We start from the raw sequence: 12,753 nt of genomic DNA on the forward strand, positions 1-12,753 counted from the left end.
GTATCGTTCCTCTGGAGTGGGGTGGGAATGAAGATTTTGCAGTATCCTTCCCCTGGAGTAGGGAGAGAATGGAGATTTTGCAGTATCCTTTCCCCAAGAGTAGGGAGGGAATTGGGATTTTGCAGTATCCTTCCTCTGGAGTGGGGTGGGAATGGAAATTTTGCAGTATCCTTCCCCTGCCACGCCCACCAAGCCATGCCCACAGAACCGGTAGTAAAAAAATTTGAATTCCACCACTAGTTTAAACTCTGTAGGAGGAGAAGTGGCAGAACGTGGGGGGCGGAGTTAAAAGAGGGATCAGCTTAGTATCCCTACATAGCCACAAGTGAACTAAGTACAACCTCTCTTGAGTGCCGTTGATGTTTTTGTCGAACAACAAAAATGAACGTTTGAGAACATTCTGAATTTTCAGAAATGTTAATTTTATTTTTGTTACAAACTACAAAGTATAGAAAATGCAATCGACACCAATTCTGCATCAATATTGATTGACCCCAACATTTTTCTACTTTTTTTTTTTTTTTTAGAAAAAAGGCAGTAAGAATTTTCTTAACCACTTTGAAAACCTGTTCTTATGATTGTTGATTGTCTGTTTGTCAGTAATAAAAAGGAAGGCAAACTTTATCCATTAAATGCAAAATGTATGTGAAAATAGTTAAGCAGAAATCAATCCTTAGATTCTAGATCTTAAGAATCTAATAATTCTAAAATTATTATTTCAGAGAGAAAATCGGAGACAAAGGTCATTGACAGGCACCCAAAGTTAAAAGTTTAGTTTTGGAATCTCTGAACATATAAAAATGAAATTACAGCTAATAAAGTGAACGATTTAGTAGACCTAACAATGTAGACTTCAAGAGATGAGACAGGCTACGTTTATCCTTAGGAAGTTGTAAACTTTGAAGTTAAGTCACTATCCAAATACATGGAAAGAACATGATTCACATTAGAATAATTAGATAAACCAGTGTTTCTGAAACTCAGCGACTTTAAGGTGTGTGAACTTCAACTCCCAGAATTCCCAAGCTAACTCAAAGTTTGCTAGCTGGGGAATTCTGGGAGTTGGAAATCTACTTATCTTAAACTTTGCTGGCTGGGGAATTCTGGGAGTTGGAAGTCCACATATCTTAAAGTCTGCTGGCTGGGGAATTCTGGGAATTGAAATCCACATATCTTAAAGTTTGTTGGCTGGGGAATTCTGGGAGTTGGAAGTCTACTTATCTTAAAGTTTGTTGGCTGGGGAATTCTGGGAGTTGAAGTCCACATATCTTAAAGTTTGCTGGCTGGGGAATTCTGGGAATTGAAATCCACATATCTTAAAGTTTGCTGGCTGGGGAATTCTGGGAATTGAAATCCACATATCTTAAAGTCTGCTGGCTGGGGAATTCTGGGAATTGAAATCCACATATCTTAAAGTTTGCTGGCTGGGGAATTCTGGGAGTTGAAGTCCACATATCTTAAAGTTTGCTGGCTGAGGAATTCTAGGAATTAGAAGTCCACATATCTTAAAGTCTGCTGGCTGGGGAATTCTGGGAGTTGGAAATCCACATATCTTAAAGTCGCTGAGCTTAAGAAACACTGAGGAAAATCTTTTGATTCTTTTGTTACGTTACTATTTATCTTGTTATTGTAACCTAGTAAGACAGTTTATTGTGCAATATTAGCTATTTTTGCTCAGCAGCGATCTTCCTTTTATTATTTTGTGGCTTGAGAGCATCAGATGGTTGCACCCTCATCCGCTGGCCGACCAACCTTCAAAGACCATTTTTGCTGCGACGGTGTCTTCAACGGCCATCCCTGAAAAGGATTCAGAATCACAGACAATTGGAGGACGAAAACCACCAACCCTCATACAGGTGGTCCTTGACTTACAACAGTTCGTTTAGTGACCGCCCAAAGTTACACCAGCACACAAAAAAAATGTGACTTACAACCTTTGCAGCATCCCTATGATCATGTGATCAAAACTCAGATGATTCATATTTATGACGGTTGCCGTGTCCCGGGGTCATATGATCCCCTTTTCGCGACCTTCTGACAAGCAAAGTCAATGGGGAAGCCCGATTCACTTAACAACCGGGTTAACTGACTTATCAACTGCAGTGATTCACTTAACAGCTATGGCAAGAAAGGTCATAAACTGGGGCAAAATTCACTTAACAAACATCTCACTTAAAATGGAAAGTGAAACTAGAACTCTCCATTCTCCTGGCGATTGTCCCATTATTCAGCTGGCTTTCATGCCCAAGGCTGGACTAGAACTCACCATCTCCTGGTAATTGGCCCGAAGTCACCCAGCTAGCTTTCATGCCCAAGGCTGGACTAGAATTCACCATCTCCTGGTGATTGGCCCGAAGTCACCCAGCTAGCTTTCGTGCCTAAGGCTGGACTAGAACTCACCATCTCCTGGTAACTGGCCCGAAGTCACCCAGCTAGCTTTCATACCTAAACCTGGACTAGAATTCACCATCTCCTGGTGATTGACCCAAAGTCACCTAGCTGGCATTCATGCCTAAGGCGGGACTAGAATTCATCATCTCATGATGATTGGCCCAAAGTCACCCAGCTGACTTTCATGCCTAAGGAGGGACTAGAATTCACTGTCTCCTGGTTTCTGGACCTCCTAGACCAAACTGCTCCGTGAAAGTTGATCCTTACCCAGTGATTTGAAGACCGTGGTTTTCTCACGCAGGGCTGGTTTGCTTCCCAAGATCACGTCGCCCAGTTCTGCAAAAATGCTGGCCTGAGAAACAGATATTGCTCGGTCACTGAAGGTGCCCTCCAGACGGCCAACGGTCTTAAGTCAGCGAAGCAGCTTCAGATAAACCCTGGCGTAGGGTCAGGGTGGGTTCCTTTTGGAAAGCCCCCCTCCAAGTAAAAGGCTAAAAAAGAAAGGAAGGAAGGAAGGAAGGAAGGAAGGAAGGAAGGAAGGAAGGAAGGAAGGAAGGAAGGAAGGAAGGAAGGAAGGAAGGAAGGAAGGAAGAAAGAAAGAAAGAAAGAAGGAAGGAAAGAAAAGACTAGAATAGACTAGAACAGGGGTCTCCAATCTTGGCAACTTTAAGCCTGGAGGACTTCAACTCCCAGAATTCCCCAGCCAGCTTGTTGGGTTGCAGAGCCAAACCTGCGATTATGGAGATGCAGAGGACAATCATTCCTCTGTAGAACTGGATCAGCAGCTCTAGAGAATGAGAGAGAATGAGAGAGAGAGAGAGAGAGAGAGAGAGGGAAAGGAAGGAAGGAAGGAAGGAAGGAAGGAAGGAAGGAAGGAAGGAAGGAACTGATTCACTTCCTTACCCCTGATAAAATAACGTCTCCTGATTCGCGCAGAGCTGCCTCTTTCGAATCGACATACAATACCGAATTGCTCATTACATTGTCGTCTAGTTCTCGCCAGTCAGGCCGGCTGGCTCCTATAGCTAAAATATAAAATTGTCATGTATTTCTGGAAAAACTGGACAAACCGGGCCCAGTGAGCCCCTTTTGCACAGATGAGGACAAAGCCCCAGGCAAAGAAGTCAAACATTTTCTATTTTTTTTCTGCATTGCAGGATTTAAGTTCGATATTAACTCCCCAAATAGCTGGAGTTTACTCGACCCGTTAACTTCTCCAAAGTTCAGGCTAACGCTAACCAAACTTAGCATGGGGTAGAAACGTAGCTGCTATTGTTGTAGTTATTGTACATGGGTTTGTGTGAAAACATAGCACAGACGTGGGAGAACATCAGAGGTCACCTAGCTCAGCCCCCGGCTAAGGCATAAAATCTGCAAGTACAACATCCTTGAAGGGTAGGCTATCCATCAAGGCATTTTTAATGGAGGATACAACATGGCTTTCTAAGCTTTTTTCTTGTTTCAATAGGAATTATCGTCTAGTAGGTGGTTCAAATTCCTTCCTCTTTCCTTTTTTGCAATCCGAACCCACAGCTCAAGAAAAATATACCACACAGAGACACTAGCTCAATAGGAAAACAAGCCTGCAGTGTAATTTATTGGAGAAAAAAAAAATCAAATCGCGACACATCCCTTACCATTGATATGGGCTCCGGCTTTCACCCACTCTCCATGCAAGATGGGCTGAGTTGCCATTGTGACTGTGACAATCACATCTGCCCCATTGACAGCCTCCTGGACCGAGGAACAGACCAGTACCGGTCCGTTCACCGTGCGAGCCAACTTTTCTGCATTCTCCTTGGTGCGGTTCCAGATCCTAACCTTCATGGGAAATTAAGCAAAGAATCCCTGGCTTGCTCTTAAGTTGCCATCGGCAAGGGGGATGGGAAACCGACAAAGCAGCACAGCAGCCAAAAACGAAAGCACATTCCAGACATCTCTCTCTCAAGGCTCTCTCCCAGGGTTACCCACAGCAGCCAGAGGGGAGTGATCCCTACAACCTGCGAAATTGCTCTGTTGACAAATGTGATTGATGATACACCCTGGGGGGGAGGGGGGAAACACGGTCATGATTGGGGTGTAAATTAGGTGGGTCAGAGTTGGCTTCACTTGGAACATGCCATGCCGACATGAAGTAACCGCAAAAGGAGGGGAGAAATTCTGGCTGGGGATTTCTGGGAGTTGAAGCCCACCCCCCTTAAAGTTGCCACCTTTGCAAAACACGGATCTAAGCTATCCAGAAATGGCTTCGTGTGGTTTAAAACAACAGATTCTTTCCTGATGTAAATTGGATTAAAGGTAAAGGTAAAGGTTCCCCTGCGCATGCATGCTAGTCGTTCCCGACTCTAGGGGGTGGTGTTCATCTCCATTTCAAAGCCGAAGAGCCAGCACTTGTCTGAAGTCGTCTCCGTGGTCATGTGGCCGGCATGACTCAACACCAAAGGCGCACGGAACACTGTTACCTTCCCACCAAAGGTGGTCCCTGTTTTTCTATTTGCATTTTTTACGTGCTTTCGACTTGCTAGGTTGGCAGAAGCTGGGACAAGTCACCCCATTACGTGGCACGAGGGATTTGAACCGCCAAACTGCCGATCTTTCTGATCGACAAGCTCAGCGTCTTAGCCACCGCGTCCCAAATCGGATTACCCACCTCTTTAAATGAGAACAGCTCTGTGAAAAGCTCATAGTGGCTGTAGGCCTGGACACCAGCTCCTAAAATGCAGAGGACTTCGGAAACTGCAGGCATTAAATACTGAAAATGACACATTAGGAAAGGGGGGGGAAAAAGAATTCTTGTTAAAACACGAACGTTCTTCAGCTTAAGACTTTCTCTAAAATCGATGGCCTCGTTTATTCTCTTCAATAGAGGACGCCCACATGTTGCAAAATGCTCCCGGTTAAATTTGGGTGGCTTGGTATGTATTTACGATCATCCCAGGGTCACACGATCAACGTCTGAACCGCCCCCCAAAAAGCTGGCTTCCAACAAGCAGAATCAATGGGGTAAGCCAAATGGGTTTTGTTTGGTACCCGTCACTTAAGACTTAGATTTAGACTTAGAATAACTTTATTGCCGGAAATTGGGGGAAAAAAGGTCACAAACCATGATCACATGACCCCAGGATGCTGCAACTGGTGGTAAATGTGAGTACAGGTGCTGTCTTCCCAGGCTGCTGTCATTTTGAACCATCATTCAATGGTCATAAGTCAAGGACTACCTACATCCCTAGAAAATGTTGGCTGAAGACCTCTGTGCCAGGGGTGAAATCCAGCAGGTTCTGACAGGTTCGGAAGAACCAGTAGTGGAAATTTTGAGTAGTTTGGAAAACCAGCAAATACCACCTCTGGCTGGCCCCAGAGTGGGGTGGGAATGGGTAATTTGCAATATCCTTCCCCCAGGAGCGGGGAGGGAATGGGGATTTTGCAGTATCCTTCCCCCTGCCACGCTCACCAAGCCACGCCCACAGAACTGGTAGTAAAAAAAAAATGAATTTCACCACAGCTCTGGGCTAAACATCTCAAGAATCACCGAGAGTGAGCAGCCGGCCATATAAATTCTCCAAATAAATAAATAAACATATAACAATTGGGCAGTTTCTGGTCCTTATTTTGTCTACTTAAAGGAACTCACCTTGGTGGCTATTGCCGAAACAGCTGCCGTACGCTTGGCCGTAATGACGTTGCCATCCATCACCTTTTGGAAAGAAGACCACCAAAGGGCAGGACCAGAGCATGAGAAACAGGGATAAAAAAGCAAGTTTTGTGAAAGCCTTGGATTTAACACGCCAACTGGGAGAAGGGCGTATCCATTCCTCTCCAGTGTCCGTACAATCGTAAAATGACATCAGTTGTGTCAGGTTGCATCCTTTGCACAATTATACAGGTAGCCTTCCACGTACGGCCAAAATAGAGCCCCGAATTTTGGGTCTTAAGTGAGACATTTGTGAAGTGAGTTTTGCCCCATTTTACAACTTTTTTGGGCAATAAAGAATTCTATTCTACTCTACTCTATTCTATTCTATTCTATTTTCCTATTCTATTCTAGTCTATATTCCTATTCTATTCTATTCTATTCTATTCTATTCTATTCTATTCTCCTATTCTATTCTATTCTATTCTATTCTATATTCCTATTCTATTCTATTCTATATTCCTATTCTATTCTATTCTATTCTATTCTATTCTATTCCATATATTCTGTTCTATTCTGTTCTATTCTGTTCTGTTCTGTTCTGTTCCGTTCTATTCTATTCTATTCTATTCTATTCTATTCTATTCTATTCTATTCTATTCTATATTCCTATTCTATTCTATATTCCTATTCTATTCTATTCTATTCTATTCTATTCTATATTCCTATTCTATTCTATATTCTATTCTATATATATTCTATTCTATTCTATTCTATTCTATTCTATTCTATTCTATTCTATTCTATTCTATTCTATTCTATTCTGTATTCCTATTCTCTTCTCTTCTCTTCTATTCTATTCTATTCTATTCTATTCTATTCTATTCTATTCTATTCTATATTCCTATTCTATTCTATTCTCCTATTCTATTCTATTCTATTCTATTCTATTCTATTCTGTTCTGTTCTGTTCTGTTCTATTCTATTCTATTCTATTCTATTCTATTCTATTCTATATTCCTATTCTATTCTGTTCTGTTCTGTTCTGTTCTGTTCTATTCTATATTCCTATTCTCTCTTCTAGTCTATATTCCTATTCTCTCTTCTCTTCTCTTCTCTTCTCTTCTCTTCTCCTATTCTATTCTATTCTATTCTATTCTATTCTATTCTATTCTATTCTATTCTATTCTATTCTATTCTATTCTATTCTATTCTGTAATCTATATTCTATTCTATTCTATTCTATTCTATTCTATTCTATTCTATTCTATTCTATTCTATTCTATTCTGTAATCTAAATTCTATTCTGTTCTGTTCTGTTCTGTTCTGTTCTATTCTATATTCCTATTCTCTCTTCTAGTCTATATTCCTATTCCTCTTCTCTTCTCTTCTCTTCTCTTCTCTTCTCCTATTCTATTCTATTCTATTCTATTCTATATTCCTATTCTATATTCCTATTCTATTCTATTCTATTCTATTCTATTCTATTCTATTCTATTCTATTCTATTCTATTCTATTCTATATTCCTATTCTATTCTATTCTATTCTATTCTATTCTATTCTATTCTATTCTATTCTATTCTATATTCCTATTCTATTCTGTTCTGTTCTGTTCTGTTCTGTTCTGTTCTATTCTATATTCCTATTCTCTTCTCTTCTAGACTATATTCCTATTCCCTTCTCTTCTCTTCTCTTCAATACGAACCAGTTGCCAAGCGTCTGAATTTGGATCACGTGGCCACTGGGATGCTGTACAACAAATGTTAAGTGTGAAAAATGGTCATAAGTCACTTTTTTCAGTGCTGTAGTAAACTTCGGTAACCAAATGAAGTCGAAGACTATCTGCATGATGTTGCCACTGGGATTATTTAAACGATATTAATCATATACAGTATTTATTGAAATGACAAAAATAGCCATCCATAATATCAAAGCAAGATACATTTAAGTGCCTTGGCCAGACTGATTTGAATGCAACAGACTTGGCCGCGCTAGCTGGGGAATTCTGGGAGTTGAAGTCCACACTTCCTAAAGTTGCCACAGTTGAGTAACACTGCCTCGGAAGCATCCGTGCGGGAAAGCGTGGAATAAACCAAGCTTGGCTAAGAATTTCTGGGAATCGAGGTGCAGGAATCTTCCTGTGGTCAAGTTTGAAAAAACACCGCTGAAGATCAATCAAAGTAAGCCATTGGCTGGCATGGGCTGATCTAAGACGTTTATTTTTTTAATTTTATGTTATTTATTTATATCCCACTTATTATTTTTTTAATAGCTCAAGGGAGTGACCATATCTAACACACCTTCCTCATCCTATTTTCCCCACAACAACAATTCAGCGAGGTGGGCTGGCTGGGCTGAGAAAAAGAGAAAGACTGATCCAAAGTCACCCAGCAGGCTTTCATGCCCACGGCGGGACTAGAATTCACCGTCTCCTGGTGATTGGCTCAAAGTCAGCCAGCTGACTTTCATCACTAAGGCGGGACTAGAATTCACTGTTTCCTGGTGAGCGGACCACAGTCACCTAGCTGGCATTCATGTCTAAACCTAGACTAGAATTCACCATCTCCTGGTGATTGGCTCAAAGTCACCCGGGCCACTCTCATGCCTAAGGCGGAACTAGAATTCACTGTCTCCTGACGATTGGCTCAAAGTCACCCAACTGGCTTTCATGCCTAAACATGGACTAGAATTCACCATCTCCTGGTGATTGGCTCAAAGTCATCCAGCCAGCTTTCATGCCTAAGGCGCGACTAGAATTCACCGTCTCCTGGTGATTGACCCAAAGTCACTTAGCTGGCATTCATGCCTAAGGCGGAACTAGAATTCACCGTTGCCTGGTGATTGGCCCAAGGTCACCCAGCCAGCTTTCATGCCTAAGGTGGGACTAGAATTCACTGTCTCCTGGTGATTGGCCCAAAGTTACCTAGCTGGCTAAGGCAAGACTAGAACTCAGAGCCTCCTGGTTTCTAGCCTGGTGCCTTAACTAAACTTGAGCTCCCCAGCTAATCCGGCTGCTCAATCCCTCCCTGCCTGTGCTGTCCGTCAAGGAAGAAGGCCTCCAGAGCTTACCGCTTTGAGGTTGCCGTTCGCTGGGTCAAATAACAAGACCGTCGCTTGGTGCGAAGGAGACACATTCTCATAAAAGGTCACCAACTTGGTTGTCAGAGCATCGTCGTTTGCACTGTAGGCGGGCATGACGCCTAAAAAGCTTTGGAGAAGAAAGAACAGATTGGAATTCTTTATTGGACAAGTGTGATTGGACGCACAAGGAATTTGTCTTTGGTGCAGATGCTCTCAGTGTACACAAATGACAAGATACGTTCATCAAGAATCAAAAGGTACAACACTTAATGATAGTCATAGGGTACAAATAATACTAGAAAACAATCAATAGAAATTATAAGGATACAAGCGACAAAGTTACAGTCATAAGTGGAAGGAGATGGGTGATAGGAACGATGAGAAGATTAATAGTAATGCAGACTTAGTGAATAGTTTGACAGTGTTGAGGGAATTATTTGTTTAGCAGAGCGATGCTGTTCAGGAAAAAACTGTTCTTGTGTCTAATTGTTCTGGTGTGCAGTGCTCTATAGCGTCGTTTTGAGGGTAGTAGTTGAAACAGTTGATATCCAGGATGTGAGGGGTCTGTAAATATTTTCTTTTTGACTCATGCAGTATACAGGTCCTCAATGGAAGGCAGGTTGGTAGCCATTGTTTTTTCTGCGCTTCTAATTATCCTCTGAAGTCTGTGTCTGTCTTTATTTATTTTATTTATTTGTCACAACAGTATATATAAGCATAAGCATGAAATAACTATACGATATATAAGCATATATATATATATATAAGCATAAGTATGTAATAACTATACGAAATTGGATACAATCAAGGGAACATTAAGACAGGAACTTGGTGCTGTTATGCACGCCCCTTACAGACCTCTTAGGAATGGGGTGAGGGTCAACAGTAGATAGTCTTTCGTTAAAGTTTTGGGGATTTTGGGACGAGACCACAGAGTCAGGTAGTGCATTCCAGGCATTAACAACTCTGTTACTGAAGTCATATTTTCTGCAATCAAGATTGGAGCAGTTCACTTTGATGAACGTATCTTTTCTTTTATGTACACTGAGAGCATATGCACCAAGACAAATTCCTTGTGTGTCCAATCACACTTGGCCAATAAAAAATTCTATTCTATTCTATTCTATCTATTGTGTGCTTTGTGTATTGTTGTGATTGAAGCTGAAGTAGCCTTCAACAGGAAGGACATTGTAACAGATGATTCTATGAGTTAAACTCAGGTCATGTCGGAGGCGGCGGAGTTCTAAATTTTCTAATCCCAGTATTTCAAGTCTGGTGGATTTCAAGTCTTGTTGGGTTGCAGAACCAGACCAGACAGTTACCGAAGTGCAGATGACACTCAATAATTCCTCTGTAGAACTGGATCAGCGGCAGACCTTGGAGGTCATCTAGTCCAACCCCCTGCTCCTGGATGCACCTTACCTTTCCAAGCCAACGTCAAGCAAATCTCCCCCTCCCAAATTCAGTCTGGCTGGAGTTAACACCTGGGGTGAACCAGTAACAGTAACAGAGTTGGAAGGGACCTTGGAGGTCATCTAGTCCAACCCCCCTGTTCACGCAGGAAACCTGTACTAGGCATTCGAACTGCCTACCTCTCTGCTCGACCAGCTCGGTGTCTTAGCCACTGAGCCACCTAGTCTGGGGCAAGGCTTTGTGGGGAGGGGGGGCAGAGAAAAGTGGGGGTCCCAGCCTCCAAAAGGAGGTGCTTTTTCTCCAAAGTCCGGCTTGAGATCCCCACCCCACCCCCTTGGAAAGCTCGCCCGGCCAGACGCCCCCAGTCCCCGGGGTACTTACCCGCGGTGCTTCTGGATCGGGATGACGGTGCGCAGCGGCTGCACCACGCCGCCCTGGGCTCCGCTGGAGAAGGCGGCCAAGGCGGCTTCCAAAGCCGAGAGGAGGGCGCGGGAGGCGGGCCAGTGCTTCTCCACCGCCCCGGCATCCAGGAAATGCGGTGCGAAGCTCATGCTGGCGGCGGGGACGGAGGCGAACTGGCCGGACGGGCAGGGAAGCGACTCGCTCGGCCACCGCCCAGGGCTGCCCGCCTACCTCCGCGCCTCCTGCAGTGCCCAAGCACCGCCTAGCGGGCGCGGAGCAGGGAGCCCGGGGAGCCGCAGCTCTGCCCCGTCCGCGGTGGGGGAGGCAAGGGATGAAGGGGGCGCGGCGGCTCCCTTTTGCAAGCGGGCGCCCGGGAGCCGCGCGCCGGATAGTGCAACAGCGGCGCTTTCCGCGAGAAATGGGGGTGATGGGAGGTGCAGGCTGGGGCGTCTGGGGATGATGGGAGATGCAGGCTGGGGCAATGGGAATGATGGGAGGTGCATCGGGCGTCTGGGGATGATGGGAGGTGCAGGCTGGGGTACCTGGGGATGATGGGAGATGCATCTGGAGCGTCTGGGAATGATGGGAGATGCAGGTTGGGTGTCTGGGGATTACGGGAGGTGCATCGGGCGTCTGGGGATGATGGGAGGTGCAGGCTGGGGTACCTGGGGATGATGGGAGATGCATCTGGAGCGTCTGGGGATGATGGGAGATGCATCTGGAGCGTCTGGGGATGATGGGAGATGCATCGGGCGTCTGGGGATGATGGGAGGTACAGGTTGGGGCGTCTGGGGATGATGGGAGGTGCAGGCTGGGGTACCTGGGGATGATGGGAGATGCATCTGGAGCGTCTGGGGATGATGGGAGATGCATCGGGCGTCTGGGGATGATGGGAGGTACAGGTTGGGGCGTCTGGGGATGATGGGAGGTGCAGGCTGGGGTACCTGGGGATGATGGGAGATGCATCTGGAGCGTCTGGGGATGATGGGAGATGCATCGGGCGTCTGGGGATGATGGGAGCTGCATCTGGGACGTCTGAGGGTGATGGGAAATGCAGGATGGTGCATCTGGGGATGATGGGAGATCCAGGCTGCTCCATCTGGGGATGATGGGAGATGTAACCCGGAGCCTTTGGGGATGATGGAAGATGCAGGCTGGTGCATCTGGGGATGATGGGGCATATCGGTATTAGGTTGATCTATTACGTAATAAACATTTAATTTGATAGGCGATGCAGCCCGGATCCTCTGGGGATGATGGGAGATGCAGTCCTAGAGCATCTGTGCCACGATAACTCATGCAGCCTGGAGCCTCCAAGGGTGATGCCTGAAGCCCCAAAGAGAGAAACAGACTTTTTCCTTCTTTTATCCCATTGCAAACTTGCTTCTTCCTTCAGCTGCGACTCCCCAATGTTGGAATCCGGAATTAAATATTCTTATTTCCCTCTCGGACTAAATGCTGAGATTTTTTTTTCATCACGCCGGTTGGTTGGGAAGTCATCCGGTTACATTTCGGTTTGCGGGAGTATTTTATTTATTTCACAAATAGATAGAATTCTTTGATTGGCCAAGTGTGATTGGACACCCAAGGAATTTGTCTTTGGTGCAGATGCTCTCAGTGGACATAAAACGATTTGCGGCGAGGGGTTGAATGACAAGTTAATGATGATAATGACCAGGTGGCTCAGTGGCTAAGACGCTGAGCTTGTCGATCAGAAAGTTCGGCGGTTCGAATCCCTAGCACAGGTCTCCTGCGTGAGCAGGGCGGGTTGGACTAGATGACCTCCAAGGTCCCTTCCAACTCTGTTACTGTTAAAATACCACCTTTCTTAAAA

General features: G+C 44.6%; 1 protein-coding gene across 1 annotated transcript; it reads right to left on the reverse strand.

The window, feature by feature from the left end:
* Positions 1-7: 7 nt before the first annotated feature.
* Positions 8-11,196, reverse strand: CRYM (crystallin mu). The gene is made up of 8 exons (XM_058157669.1): positions 10,899-11,196; positions 9,093-9,231; positions 6,023-6,085; positions 5,042-5,143; positions 4,029-4,212; positions 3,295-3,416; positions 2,659-2,743; positions 8-1,797 (listed from the first exon to the last, which is right to left on the reverse strand). The coding sequence occupies exons 1-8, from the start codon at positions 11,066-11,068 to the stop codon at positions 1,733-1,735; spliced, it is 930 nt and encodes a 309-aa protein (XP_058013652.1). The 5' UTR covers positions 11,069-11,196; the 3' UTR covers positions 8-1,732.
* Between the last annotated feature and the right edge of the window lie 1,557 nt (positions 11,197-12,753).

This window comes from Ahaetulla prasina, chromosome 14, assembly GCF_028640845.1.
Source record: "Ahaetulla prasina isolate Xishuangbanna chromosome 14, ASM2864084v1, whole genome shotgun sequence".
NCBI lineage: Eukaryota > Metazoa > Chordata > Lepidosauria > Squamata > Colubridae > Ahaetulla > Ahaetulla prasina.